We start from the raw sequence: 14226 nt of genomic DNA, 5'->3' as shown, positions 1-14226 counted from the left end.
TGACTTCAGTTCTTTCTTTAGTTCCTAGGTCAAGGCCAATGTAGTTTATTTCTATATAAATTGTCATAAAGTGTCATTTTCATGTTTTAATTCCTTTTGAAATTGTCTTTATGTAATAAAAACAACTTTTCAGATTATATGTAACATAGAAATGGTACCACACACCTTCAGTTTCATTTGCTGTATTACTATAGTGCACTTACATTTTTAGTCCAACTCAATCAGCTTTAATTCCAAAAAATCCATGGTGTTTTGGAGTATAGGATATTATGTCTAAATTTTTTTTTTTGGGGGGGAGGGCAGGTCATGGGGCCTAAACTTTGGGCCTGGGCGTTGTCCCTCAGTTCTTAAGCTCAAGGCTAGTGCTCTACCACTTGAGCCACAGCACCATTTCTGGCCTTTTCTGCTTATGTGGTACTAAAGAATCCAACCCAGGGTCTCATGCATGCAAGGCAAGCACTCTACCACTGAGCCACCTCCCCAGCCCCTCTAAATTTGCTTTTTTTAAAAAGAAAGCCTATCTATTCTAGCTAGATGCCAGTGGCTTACGTCTATAATCCTAGCTACTCAGGAGGCTGAGATCTAAGGATCACTGTTCAAAGCCAGCCCTGGCAGTTAAGACCATGACAATCTTATTTCCAATAAAGCCACCAGAAAACTGGAAGTGGCGCTGTAGCTCAAGTGCTAGAGTGCTTGCATTGAGCTGAAGAGCTGAGGGACAGTGCCCAGGCCCGGGAGTTCAAATCCTATGACCAACAAAAAAAGACTATTCTTCATGTAGGGGTAGCCTTAAGTCTATAATGCAAACCCATAAGGAGATAAGAGGATTGAGAAAATTTTTCTGAAATTGCTGGCTATAATATTCAAAGTCATACAACCACAGCACTTAAAAAAAATAATGAACACAGTTAGGGTAGAACCTAGCATTTTTATTTAGATCTTCATTAAACTGTTGGAATTGAGAACCAGACATACGTAATAAACCTCCAAAAATAGATCCTGAAAGGCACTTTCTGCTTAGGGCAAGCAGTCATGGAATAAGCATGTAAACAAGCTGGCTTCTCTGTACCACACCAGCCAAGTCAGCTTTCTCCATGGCCAGCTGCACCAGCTCTGCCCTCCCTTCTGTTAACACCACCAGCCAGACCCCCTGTAGGTCTAACCCAAGGTTTTTCTGTAGGACACCTTGGCCTACCTGGGAATGCTGGACACATGTTGTTAAAGGAATCATGGTGTTGAGGAAAAAAAAATTTTTTTTAAAAAGCTGCCATCTGAGGTGATGGCTTCTCTGTACTTACGCCATACCACAGAATACAATAAATAAGCATTAGAAAATGTTCAAGTATGAAGGGATTTCCTCCTCCCCGCCAAAAGCACTGCTCTCTGAAGGAAGCTGGTTTCTCTGTAGCTACACCAGCTGTTCAGAAAGCTCATTGGACCTGGTTTTGAAAATAAAACAAAGTTAAAAACCCTGGGAGGAGTTATTGTGCAGTGTGGAGTACTCAGTCTTTCTTATAAAGAAAAAAAAAGTTATCTGGTACCAAAGTGTGCAACCTACAGACCCTCAGGTACTGCCCTGTGACTTCTCTGTATGACATCACAAGGGTGCCAAGTGCCTGTTTTTCTAGACTAGGAGTTGGTAAGGTTTGGCTAGTGCTGAAACCATGCATAGGGTTGGTTTACTAAATAAAAACCTTATTACGTACGTCCTCCAAAAGACAGCTAAACGTGGAGAGATTTTGATTTGGTGCTGTTAAAGAGGTGGCAATTAAGAGCATAAGCACCAGGGAGATGGTAACTGCCTTTTTTTTTTGGTCAGGCTAGAGCTCCAACTGGAACTTGCGTTACATGCAAGATTGACTGGATAGGGAACACTCCCTGACAAAGAGCTACATAATTAGAAATGGATCAGATTACAGGGAGGATAAGGGGAAGGGCTTCACATTCATAAGAGCTCAAGACATTACAAATTCATGCTGACAGGGCTATGGCATTGCCAGACAGGCTATAATGGAACTAACAAGTACTTTACGTGCACATCACAAGGACATTTTCAGTGTTTGGTGGGAAAGTAAATGCAATAGACTTTGGAGGGTTGGGCAACTGGGTGATAGGGCACAAATTTCGAAGCATTATTTACTACAAGTGGTGTTTGTTTCTAGGCAGTTACATGGTTCACCTATGCTCACTAAATTCATTATAATGGTGAACAAAACACCTAGGGACAGAATAAGCAAGCTCAACTTACAGTCCCCCACAAAAGCTAAAATTCATGTCATTAACTAGAGTGACTGCAACTGATCAGGAGCTGAAAGAGGACAGGAAAATTTAGGAATAAAGGCCCTTTCCCTCAGAGCTTGAAGGCTTCTCTGTAACCTACGCCAACAAGTCTGGGGAAAAAAGGCTAACACTTTCAATATTTAAGTTTTTTGGGCACTTCCCATGGGAAGCTGTCCCTACCAAAGTGGCCATAGGCTGCAGTCCTCTGATAAATTGGCTTCTTCAGATCCAGATCCCTGGAATATATAAGTCCGTAACTTAATATGAAGCATTTAATTAAAATGAAGCAAAACAAACAGCAAGACTCAATTTTCAAGAACTCTGGCAAATGAGTTCAGTTCTCTCTGAGGTATGCTAGGAAAAAAGTTCATGGCAAAAGTATGTTACTTCCCTGGTGTCCAGACTCCTTGCACAGTCCTTATAAGTAACTATAGTTCTTGTTTTCCGGCCCTGGCTTAACAAATATGAAAACTTGTCATTACTTTGAGTTCATGGAATACTTACCAAGGTCACATTGCCGACTATGGTTATTTTCTTTGTAACAACCTTGAACATTCGAATCACTTATCTGTTAATTTCTTAATGTGAAAACCTAAAAGTGTTGTTCACAAAGCCCAATATTGAATATAGTAAACTTTCTAGGGTAGTTTAAGGTACAGAGCAATACAATTTTGTATTTCTCATCTAACTCTCCTCTGAAAACAATTTAAAACAGCATCTTCTAGGAAGTACTTCCCCATTTGAGGAGTCTACCTTTACCTCCTTGGATTTTAGTATATATACACACACCCTCTACTTCTCACTAGCAATAGGCTTTACCATCTTTACCTGACAATGACCCCAGGGCGAAGATCAAAATTCTTCTTCACAATCTCTAATAGTTCTCTCTCACTCTTCTGAGAGGTACCATAATGGAAAATGGAGATAGACAATGGATGAGATACTCCAATAGCATAAGAGACCTAAAAGGACCCAAATATTTTAAGAGTCAGTAACTGAAAAACATTCTTAGGTAACACATTGATACAAATGTAGCTATGTACATTATTGAAAATACCCTCCTCCCACTCACATGACTATTTCAGTTACAATGAAGAGTATATATACCTGAACAAGAACCCTTCTGCACAGACCTCCTTTAACAAGAGATTTTGCCACCCAACGAGCAGCATAAGCAGCTGAACGGTCCACCTTGGTATAATCCTTTCCTGAAAAGGCACCTCCTCCATGAGCTCCCCAACCGCCGTAAGTGTCCACAATAATTTTCCGGCCAGTCAAACCAGCATCACCCTGAAATTACAGGATTTAAATCACTCCAGGCTTAATCCTTTCCACAATAAACAGCTCTAAGTTAGTTTGCCTATTCTGTGTCATGGAAGATTCACATGCTGACATTAGAAAGCCTAGTTAAAAAAAAAAAAGGTGACAGTCAAAATTTTCCAAGTAACCAATGACCCAAAACAAAGAACACTGAAATTTGATATTACCTGAGGTCCACCAATAACAAATCTTCCACTTGGCTGCAGATGATAGATTGTATCCTCATCAAGATATTTTGCAGGTACAACAGCTTTGATCACTTTCTCCTTTAGGGCATCCCTCATTTCATCAAGACAAACTTCCTCATCATGTTGAACAGATATAACAATTGTGTGGACTCTGATGGGAAGCACAGCACCTCGATCTTGCATATACTGCACAGTCACCTTGAAAGCAACATAAATCATCAGAATGTAATCCACCAAACAGTAGTTTAGTTTTCTATCCTAAGTCAAAATATCAACCACAATTAAAACAACTTTATGGATTTTCTGTGCCAGTGTAATGTGAGACACTATACCTTCACCAATCTTTACTTACTTGAGTTTTAGAATCTGGGCGTAACCACGGCAAAGTGCCATTGCGGCGTAGTTCAGCCAGTTTGGCATTTAGCTTGTGTGCTAAGACAATAGTTAAAGGCATACACTCCTCTGTTTCATCAGTGGCATAACCAAACATCAGTCCCTAAAGAAGGGAAAATCATTCATGTGATCGATCCCAAATTTCAGAATTTGGTATTAGAGGAGATTCAAACAGCTTCTTACAATACCTGGTCTCCTGCACCAATGTCTTCCTCATTTCGGTCAAGATGAACACCTTGAGCAATATCTGGTGATTGTTGTTCCAAGGCAACCAGCACATTACAAGTCTTGTAGTCAAACCCTATAAACAAAACACAGTAAGTCTCAGGAAAAACAAAAAAGACCCAAAAAATTCACAATATAACAGTAGCCAAACCCATTCATGATTCTACTTTCCATCTTTTCACTTACTGATTTGAAAACTTTAGGGGTGTGTGTGTGTCAAAGGTTTAAATTGCCAACTGTTCTAGTAGTATGAAATCTTGCCCCACCCAGGACACGAGACCCTTTGTCCAATATACCCATACTGTATATGCTACCCACCGAAGCAACTAAATAGTTTTTCACTGTCAAACAGTGCTTGTACTCAAATATTTATTTTACTGGGGTTGGGAAGGTGGTAGAGCGCTTGCCCTGAGCTGAAGAGCTGAGGGACAGCGCTTAGGCCCAGAGTCCAGGCCCCACAACTGGACCAAAAAAAAAAAATTTTTCTTTTTATTTTACTAATATGAATGCTAGAGGTAGGCATCAATGGCTCACACCTGTAATCAGTCCTAGCTACCCAGGAGGCTGAGCTCTGAGGATCAAGAGATGGAAACTAGGCGTATAAGAAACATCTCTACTTAACGACAAAAAGCCAGAAGTGGAGCTGTGGCTCAAGTGGTAGAGTACTAGACACAAGTTCATGGACCCGTTCCCCCCCCAAAAAGGAATGTTAGAAATTTGAATATATTGAAGAAAAATGTTAAAGTGCTTCCTTTTAGTTAAAAAAATCATTTTGATATCAGGAAAGAATGTCAGACTTTTTAGAAAATGGCTAAGCACAGTAAACCTACAGAAGTGGAGTTAGGGATCAGTAGATCAGTTTTCAGCTGTATCGGTATGTGCAAAAATAAAGAGCCTGGGAAGAGGATTTAAAACACACCTTTAGAAGAATCATCATATCCAATGTGTTTAATGGCTTCACGAACAACTTTCTGGTAGTCAATGGCAGCTCTGGATGTAATTTCCCCAGCAAGAAGAATCATTCCAGTTTTAGCAACAGTTTCTAATAAAAGAGAGGTTCAGATTCAAATGCTATTTTCATAGCAACAAAACAAAACAAAACCCTTTCAATATATAACCTTTCTACCAGTTAAGCAATGTCCTGAACCTACCACAAGCCACTTTGGCATCAGGATCCTGCTGAAGGTGGGCATCCAGGACAGCATCACTGATCTGGTCACAAATCTTATCTGGGGGGGAAAAAAATCGACTTAATTTCATTAACTCATTATTTACCTGAACCTTGTTATGTTCTTTTCCTTATATTAACTCTTACTTCAAGTTTTAACCTTATTGTGATTATAACAAACTTTACCAACTTGAAGTTAAACAACTCAGTAGCATAAAACATGGAGATTTAAACTGCTAATTAAAGCACTGCTTTAAACAGAAGCTGTTTGCCAGAATATTGGATATAGCAGTATACATTACTTAGAATTCAGTTCTGGACTGGTAGTGTGGTTTAGTGTTGAGTGCTTGCCTAGCATGCATGAAGCCCTGGGTTCGATTCCTCAGTACCACATAAACAGAAAAGATCGGAAAAAGTGCTGTGGCTCAAGCCGTAGAATATGCTAGCCTTGAGCACAAGGGCCAGGACTGGCAAAAAAAAAAAAAAAAAAAGAATTCAGTTCTACCTCTAGTAGTCCAGCCACATAAAATCAGAATGGTGACTCACGCCTGATATCCTAGCTACTTAGAAGTCTGAGATCTGAGGATCAAGGTTCAAAGCCAGCCAGGGCAGGAAAGTCTGTGAGACTCTTATCTCCAATTAACCATGAGAAAACCGTAAGTGGCCCTGTGGCTCAAGTGGTAGAATACTCACCTTGAGCTGAAGAGCTCAGGCACAATGCCCAGGCCCAGAGTTCTAAGCCCCAAAACTGACCAAGAAAAAAATACAACAAAAAACCCACAACTTACATTAACATTTTAACCAGGACCAGCACCAGAAAAACCCCACCTAACCAACTACAAGAGCAAACTGTCTTCCCAAGGTCTTTCTTTATCCATCATTTCAAAATATATTTTTTGAAGTTTCAACAAGGATTTTATTAGTGGGCTATTGTAGAAAAAGAAAAAAAAGGGACTGAGCAAGTGGCTCGGTGGTAGAGTGCTTGCCTTACATGCATGAGGCCCTGGGTTCAATTCCTCAGCACCACATAAACAGGAAAAAAAAAAGGAAAGAAAATGGGAGGGCTAGGAATGTGGCTTAGTGGTAGAGTGCTTGCCTCGCATGCATGAAGCTCTGGGTTCGATTCCTCAGTACCACATAAACAGAAAAGGCCAGAAGTGGTGCTGTGGCTAGCTTTGAGCAAAAGAAGGTCAAGGACAGTGTCTCAGCCCTGAGCTCAAGCCCAATGTCTGGCAAAAAAGAAAAAAGAAAAAAAGGGAGAAACATTTTTGCTAATTTTGTAATCAATAATATATGTCCCCTACATGAGACAGTAACTCCACCCCACAAATGTACTGAGCAAACCCCAATGCACCTTGGATTTGGAAGAACTGGGACCATATGTAAATCAGTGTCCTTAATCTTGTGAAATGCCACATAGGGCAAAACAAGAGAAGTCAATTAAAGATAAAAACTTGGAAAGAATTAGGACTTTTATGAACAAAAAAAATAGTAATCACTTGGTTTTATTGCTTGTTCAGGAATAGGAGCTTGCTTAAACAGCCTGGAAAATTCACCGATGTGTTCTTGAAGCTCTTAATTTCAATAGATGTCACCCAATACTAGGAAAGAACAAATACCCTCCCCAAAATTTTACAACCATCCAAAAGCGAATCCAACAAAATTTGCGTTGCAGTTAAGCCAGAAGATCAGACTTAAATCTGAGAACTGCCACAAAAGCCTGTGAGCTTAAATGATCACATTAATGAAGGGCAGATCAAACATCTGGTGAGAGGTAAGCCTTACAACCACACACATTTAAAAAAAAAAGCCCACAAAAACACCTGACCTTCAAGTAGGTTGCTTGTGAGGTTTCCTTATAGGCAAGTCCCATTAACTAGAGAGAAAGAAGCAGACCCTGAAATCATGAAGATTAGTTAATTGTGGGAACCTAAGGGCAGTACCTAAATATTGAGTGGTGGGATCAAGCCGGGATTGAAAGTTTCTGGAAATGGCTTCAGTGCATGTAAATTGAACTCCATAATGGCGGTTCAGTGGACAAAGCCCTGGGAAGTAAAACCTCCTGTGAGGGTGGTTAAGATCGAGACTTTAAATGGAAACCTCGTGCAATGGGAGCTTACTCTTTAATTCGGGTTCCCATCCTTTTCACATAACTCCATATAAGGCCTGCCTTCCCCAACACACAGTACTATATTTAGTGAGGAGCTGTCACCTTGAAGGCAAGGCCATATTCGCTCAAAGCAAGGCTATGTCCGTGTGAGGGTGCCCGGAGCCACTGACAATAAAGAGCTAAGGACACTGCGGGGCACGAGTCCCCAAAGTCGCTCAAACCCGGAGCTCGGGCAGCGGAGGCCCACGGCTCCCCCTCGCCCAGATGCCAGCCACATGCGGCGAACACGTGGCCGAGCTGCAATGCGGGGCGCGCGCTCCCGAAGGCGGACACGAGCACGCGGGGCGGGTCGCCCACTGGAACGGCTCGGGACTACGAGACTCAGAAAAGGAAATAAGTCTCCTCCCTGGGCAGGGCAGGAGCTCTCGCGGCTCCCGCCCTTCTCGTTTTCTGGAATCTTCCTCATTCCGGGAGCGCGCGGCCGGATGGGAGGCCGAGGGGAAGGGGGAGGGGAGCGGCGGCCACGCGCTCGGCACCGGCTGGCTCCACGGGAAAGGCGCGCGGCCGCTGCCCTTTCCCACTGCCCGGAGAGGCGCGGGCTGGGCCACCAGCGCGCCCCAGCCGGCCGAGTCCCCGCCGCCGCCCCGGCCCCTCACCGCGCTCCAGACCCTCCATCGCCTCACCTGGGTGGCCTTCCCCCACAGACTCGGAGGTGAAGAGGAACGTGCCCTCCTCGATGAACGCCTCGTGGAAGCCGTTGAGCTGCCCGTTCATGTTGGCTGGCGGTGAAAGATCAAGCGGTGGTCAAGCGGTGTCGGGGAGGAAAAAGCAGCGGCCAGGCAACGACTGCGAAATGCGCAAGGCAAAGGCGAGGTTCCACTCCCAGCGGGCAGACGGCGCCGAGCGAACGAAGCGGCGGGCGGTGCGGCCCAGTATTTATAGAGCAGCGCCTGCGCGCGCCCGGCTCGGGCCCCGCCCCTCGGCGCCGCGCGCCAATGCGCCACCGGCGCGGGCTCGGAGGCTCGCGAAGGAGGGGGAGGGCGGGGGGAGGAGAGGGAGGGAGAGAGTAGTGCGCCGAGCTGAGCCAGGGCTGAACCAATCTGCAGCCCGGAAGAGGGAGCGGAGACACCTGTCCTTCCGGCCAGGAGTTAGCCTCTTAAGTAATTTTCATACAAGGGGAACGGATATGGTCGTATATTGGATTTCTGTGTCCTCCGCCGGTGGATGTGGAAGGAAAGGGAGGACTCGGCTTTCGGGGTCCGGCTCCCCTGCTTCGTGACATGGTACCTCCCTTCCCGACCGTTGGCCGGGATCTCTGTGGGCGAGGTCGCCCCCCCCTCACCCCCAGTGGTAGCGGCGGGGCTGGCGGGGGTTTTGTGCCCCGGATCCGCCGAGGGGGGGGGTGTCTTTCCGCCACGACCCCCCCCCCCCCCCCGCCCCAGCTTTCAAGAGTCCTTGAGTACGGGGAGGCGGTGGCTCTCCGCCATGTGAGAGTGGCCATGTTGGCTGGCTGGCCCTGGCGGGCTGCTTCGCCCAGCCTGATCCAGTGCCGCCCCGTTCACTGCGGCCCGGCTGGCGAAAATGGCTGGGGAGCGAACCAATCAGACGGGCTGCTCGTCCTCGCCTCGGCCCCGCAGTGTCTTCCAGAAGGACCCCGAGGCGCGGGCCCACGCTGTGGCCGGCCTCCTCCGTCCCGAAGAAGGCCGCGCCCCAGCCTGTGCGGCCCGAGTCCCCGTTCGGGATGCTGCTTCATGGGGGAGATCCTCGCCCTGTGCCTCGCTTCTGTGTCTTCGGGACGTGTCCTGATGACACTTTCCTCTGTGAAATTCCCATGAGCGGAATTGTAGGGGGGAGAATCAAACGTGAGCTGCCTAGAATTAGGGAGTCACCAGGAGGCAGGTGTCCCTGGGGAGCTGGTGACTCGATGACCCCAAGAGCGCCAGCCCATGACAGGAACACCGGGTTTTAGATGTGATTACTAAGGAACGGCCCGCACCTTCTTACCATGGATGCCCCTTTATGCCGAAGAGGCAGCCTGCCTGGTGACAAGCCCTCCCAGTGTGTCAGTCGGTGTATTGGGGAAATTCTTGAAGGACCGGGTGCGAGGTTGAGGAAGGCTTACAGGGAAACAAAAGGGAGCCCTCGGGCAGTGGTAGGGGTTCCCACAGACAAGGTAGGAAAAGGGTCCTTCCCAGATTTAAACCACCACAACCAGGGGCACTCAAACAGGCCATCAGAAAAGGTTAAAAGAGACATAATTGTTAATTTCTCAGTTTTTGCTTTTCAAACGAACCCTTCAAATACATGACTTAATTTTTAAAATCTATGACCTCTTATTAAAAGTAGAGAGTGCTAATTTACTAGCTCGAATGGGTAATAAAACTGTCACCTGGAGCAAAATGCATGTGTGGGCTGGTCAGTGCATTATCTCCCAGAAGAAAAATCTATAGAGGAAGCCAGAGTATAATTAGAAGGTTGTTTTATTAATGAGAAGTCAAAAGGAAGGGATTAGTTAAATTCAATGATTAGGTCATTAAATCCTGATATACCCCTTTGCTACCAGCTCTACGCTGGGTTCTTCCTGCCAAGCAGATTAGAATTAGCTGTACATACTTGCTTACCTACTTCTCTTTCTTACGTAATCCAGTGGTTAAAGTAGGGAATTTGAAATCATGCCTCTTGACAGTCAACCACCTCTATACCTCAGTGTCCTCAGCTTGTAAAACTGGGAAAATAATAGTATCCTCACAGGACTGTTTCAAGAGTTAAATAAAATCATACAAGTAATTTTTTTTTTGCCAGTTCTGGTGCTTGAACTTAGGGCCTGAGCTCTGTCCCTGAACCTCTTTGTGCTTAAGGCTAGCATTCTACCTCTTGAACCACAGTACCATTTGAGGCTCTGAGTAGTATTGGACTCGAGTCTCATGGACTTTGCTGCCTGGGCTGGCTTTGATCTGGAATCCTCAGCCTCCTGAGTAGCTAGGATTGCAGGTATGAGCCACTGGCGCCTGGCTATAAGTAAATTCTTTAAACACAATATGTAGCACACATATACACACACACATATTTTTAATCACCCAAGTCCTTGTGTCTCATGACTAATCCTAGAGAGACTTGAGATCTGGAAGATTGAGGTTCAAAGCCAGCTTGAGTAGAAAAGTCTATGAGACTCATCTCCAGAATAACCAGCAAAAACCTGGGCTAGAGGCATATAGTTCAAATTCTAGTGCTGGAAATAAAAAACTAAAAATTTAGATATTTTTGTTATCACCTGTCATTGGCTTCCACTGATATTAGTGTAAAAACTAAAATAGCTATATACTCTTAAAGACCTAAGTGTAATTTTGCTGCTGCTGCTGCTTCAACCTTACCCTGTACAATACACCTTTTGTCTGCATTTTAAATTTCTCCTAGTATTAGTTACAATTCAATTTGAGCAATTGATTTGCATCAAAACAGCAGGAGCCAGTGATGTCTAAAGCTTGTTTTTCCAGTGTTTTCAAAGCTGAAACAGGAATTCAAGGCCAGCCTGGGCTGCACAGTGAGACCCTGTCTAAAAGAAAAAAAAAAAAGCACACCAATAAAAACAAACTGACACAAAGCTCAACACTGGTAGCTTATTCCTATAGCTCTCAGTACTCAGGAGGCTGAGATCTGAGGATCAGGGTTTGAATCCAGCCCAGACAGGAAAGTTCTTGAGACTCCGATTAAGGACCAGAAAAGCCTGAAGTGGAGCAGTGGCTCAAGTGGTAAAATGTTAGCTTTGAGCAAAAAAGCTCAGGGATGGCACCCAGGTCCCTGAGTTCAGCCCTAGGATGGGAACACACACACACAAACACACAGAATGCATACAAGTACACAAAAGAATGCTTGAGAGGGAAAGAGAAGAAAGGGAAGAAGAAAAGGAGACAAAAAGGCATGTGAGCCAGGCGTTAGTGTTCACAACTGTATTCCTAACTACTTAGGAAGCCAAGATCTGAGGATCAATGTTCAAAGCCAGACGAGACTTCTTTTTTTGTTTTTGGTCTATAGTGAGGTTTGAATTCAGAGCATGGGCTCTGTCCCTGAATTTTTTCTGCTCAAGGCTAGTGCTTTACCACTTTGAGCCACAGTGCCACTTTTGGTTTTCCGGTGGTGAATTGGAGATACGAGTCTCGTGGGCTGGGCACTGTGGCTCTGGCCTGTAATCCTAGCTACTCAGGTGGTTGAGATCTGAGGGTCGCAGTTCGAAGGCAGCCCCAGATAGAAAAGTCCCCATGAGACTATTGTCTCCAACAAATGACTCAAAAAAAACCCCAAAGTTGTGCTGTGGCTCAAAGTGGTTCCAGCTTTGAACACAAAAAGGCTCATGGGCAGCTCCCAGGCCCTGAGTTCACAACCAACAAGAAAAAAAAAAGTCTCACGGATTTTCCTGCCCCAGCCTGCTTCAAACTATGATCCTCAGATCTCAATTTCCTGAGTAGCTAGGATTATAGGCCTGAACTACCAGTTCTAGGCTGTGACTCTTATCTCCAATTAACCAGAAAAAAGCAGGAAGCGAAAAGTACATTCCAATTGGTAGAGCACCAGCCTTGAGCAGAGAAAGCCAAGCAAGAGCTCAAGGTCCTGACTTCAATAAATGACATAAAAAAGGCAAGTGAATATAAGAGATAGCAGAAGGAAGTAGGGAAATTACAGACCTTGATGATTATTTGTGGTCAATGAAAAGAGATCCTTTTGTTTAAGTCACAAGCATAATTAACTCTTCACTAATGGAAGCACAGGGCCCTCCTGAGTGGCATTATATTGCTGATTTCATAGATTACTGCCCTGAAGATAAAACAAACCACAAATTATTAGTTTATTTCATAGTTAGCATTAGTAGGATTTGTTAAATGTACAATGTTCTAATGCACATAGGCATAATCTAATCACTGTCTAAATGCTCCAGATTTCTCAACCCAGGTAGCATTAATGTAGCAGTGGTGCCATTAAAGTGGTAAAATTAGTTGGGTGCTGCTGGCTTATGCTCTTAATCCTAGCTACTCAGAAGACTGAGATCTGAGGATTGCAGTTCAAAGCCAACCCAGGCAGGAAAGTCTATGAGACTCTCATCTCCAATAAACAGCTCAGGCCAGGCACTGGTGGTTCATGCCTGTAATCCTAGCTATTCAGAAAGCTGAGTTCTGAGGATCACGGTTCAAAGCCAGCTCAGGCAGGAAAGTCAGTGAGACTCTTATCTCCAATAAACCACTAGAAAACCAGAAGTGGCGCTGTAGCTCAAGCGATAGAACACTCGCCTTTAGCTGAAGAGCACAGGGACAGCACCCAAGCCCAGACTTCAAGCCCCACGACCGACCCCCCCCAAAAAAAAAAAAAACCCACAAAAAAAACAACTCAGAAATATCCAGAAGTGGGCTGGGAAGGTGGCTCAGTGGTAGAGCGCTTGCCTTGCATGCCTGAGGCCCTGGGTTGGATTCCTCAGCACCACATAAGCAAAAAAGAAAAAAGCCGAAAGTGGCACTGTGGCTCAAGTGATAGAGCACTCGCCTTGAGCTGAAGAGCTGAGGGACAGCGCCCAGGCCCAGAGTTCAGGCTCACGACTGGACCAAAAAAAAAAAATATATCCAGAAGTGGTACTATGTGTGGCTCAAGTGGTAGAGTGCTAGCCTTGAACACAAACAGGCTCAGGGACAGTGTGCAGGCCTTGAGTTCAAGCACCAGGACCAGAAAAAAAAAGGTGAAGTTGAGATTGAATAAACAGGTAGTTATGACTCAAGATAGCAAAACTCCACAAGTCTTCACCAGTCAGAGAAAGCCATCAAGAAGACAGACAGACAGACAGAAAGAAAGAAAGAAAGAAAGAAAGAAAGAAAGAAAGAAAGAAAGAAAGAAAGAAAGAAAGAAAGAAAGAAAGAAAGGAAGGAAGGAAGGAAGGAAGGAAGGAAGGAAGGAAGGAAAGAAAGGGCATTTAACAATGCAAAAAATGCAAGAAACTGTTGATTTGACTGGAGAAAAGAGGAAGAGGGGTATCAAAGAGCAATAGAGAGGAAGGTGTGGAAAGGCTGACAAGGAAGCTCCTGCTATGAACCTTAAGAGAACCTTTTCTGTGCAGATAAATCAGGAAGAAACAAATCTAGACCAGATCTCTTCTTTAGAGTCAAAGTTTAGATTCAAATGACTTAAGATGAAAGCTAATTCTACTAGGATCAGAAATAAGGATTATATAAATCTTCTCATTTTTAGGCTTCAAACCATGATTTTCAGATCTCAACTTCTTGAGTAGCTAGGATTATAGGCTTGAGCCACCAGAGCCTGTCTAGGATCAGCACTTTCTATGGCATAGCTCCATAGGGAAACTCTCCAGTACCAAATGACCTGCTTCTGAAGAGTCAGCACCACTACAGAAACTTCTATGGGACAGACAGTTCCATGCTTCTCCTTATTAATTCTTCTGAAATCTTCTTGTTTTCACTGGGATTTAATTTTATTTTTGCAGTGTCTAAGACTGAACCTATGGCCTTGTGCATCATAGACAAGTGTTCATCATAGACAAGGCACAT

General features: G+C 44.4%; 1 protein-coding gene across 1 annotated transcript; it reads right to left on the bottom strand.

Moving 5' to 3' along the window:
* Positions 1-908: 908 nt before the first annotated feature.
* Positions 909-8599, bottom strand: Mat2a (methionine adenosyltransferase 2A). Its single transcript, XM_042690461.1, has 9 exons — positions 8368-8599; positions 5558-5635; positions 5326-5448; positions 4370-4482; positions 4141-4284; positions 3768-3986; positions 3388-3570; positions 3109-3242; positions 909-2516 (listed from the first exon to the last, which is right to left on the bottom strand). The coding sequence occupies exons 1-9, from the start codon at positions 8456-8458 to the stop codon at positions 2414-2416; spliced, it is 1188 nt and encodes a 395-aa protein (XP_042546395.1). The 5' UTR covers positions 8459-8599; the 3' UTR covers positions 909-2413.
* Positions 8600-14226: the final 5627 nt, after the last annotated feature.

This window comes from Dipodomys spectabilis, unplaced genomic scaffold, assembly GCF_019054845.1.
Source record: "Dipodomys spectabilis isolate Male_0828 unplaced genomic scaffold, ASM1905484v1 ptg000137l, whole genome shotgun sequence".
Taxonomy (NCBI): domain Eukaryota; kingdom Metazoa; phylum Chordata; class Mammalia; order Rodentia; family Heteromyidae; genus Dipodomys; species Dipodomys spectabilis.
Note: the sequence above shows the minus strand (reverse complement) of the source record. Positions and strands in the feature narration are given on the sequence as shown.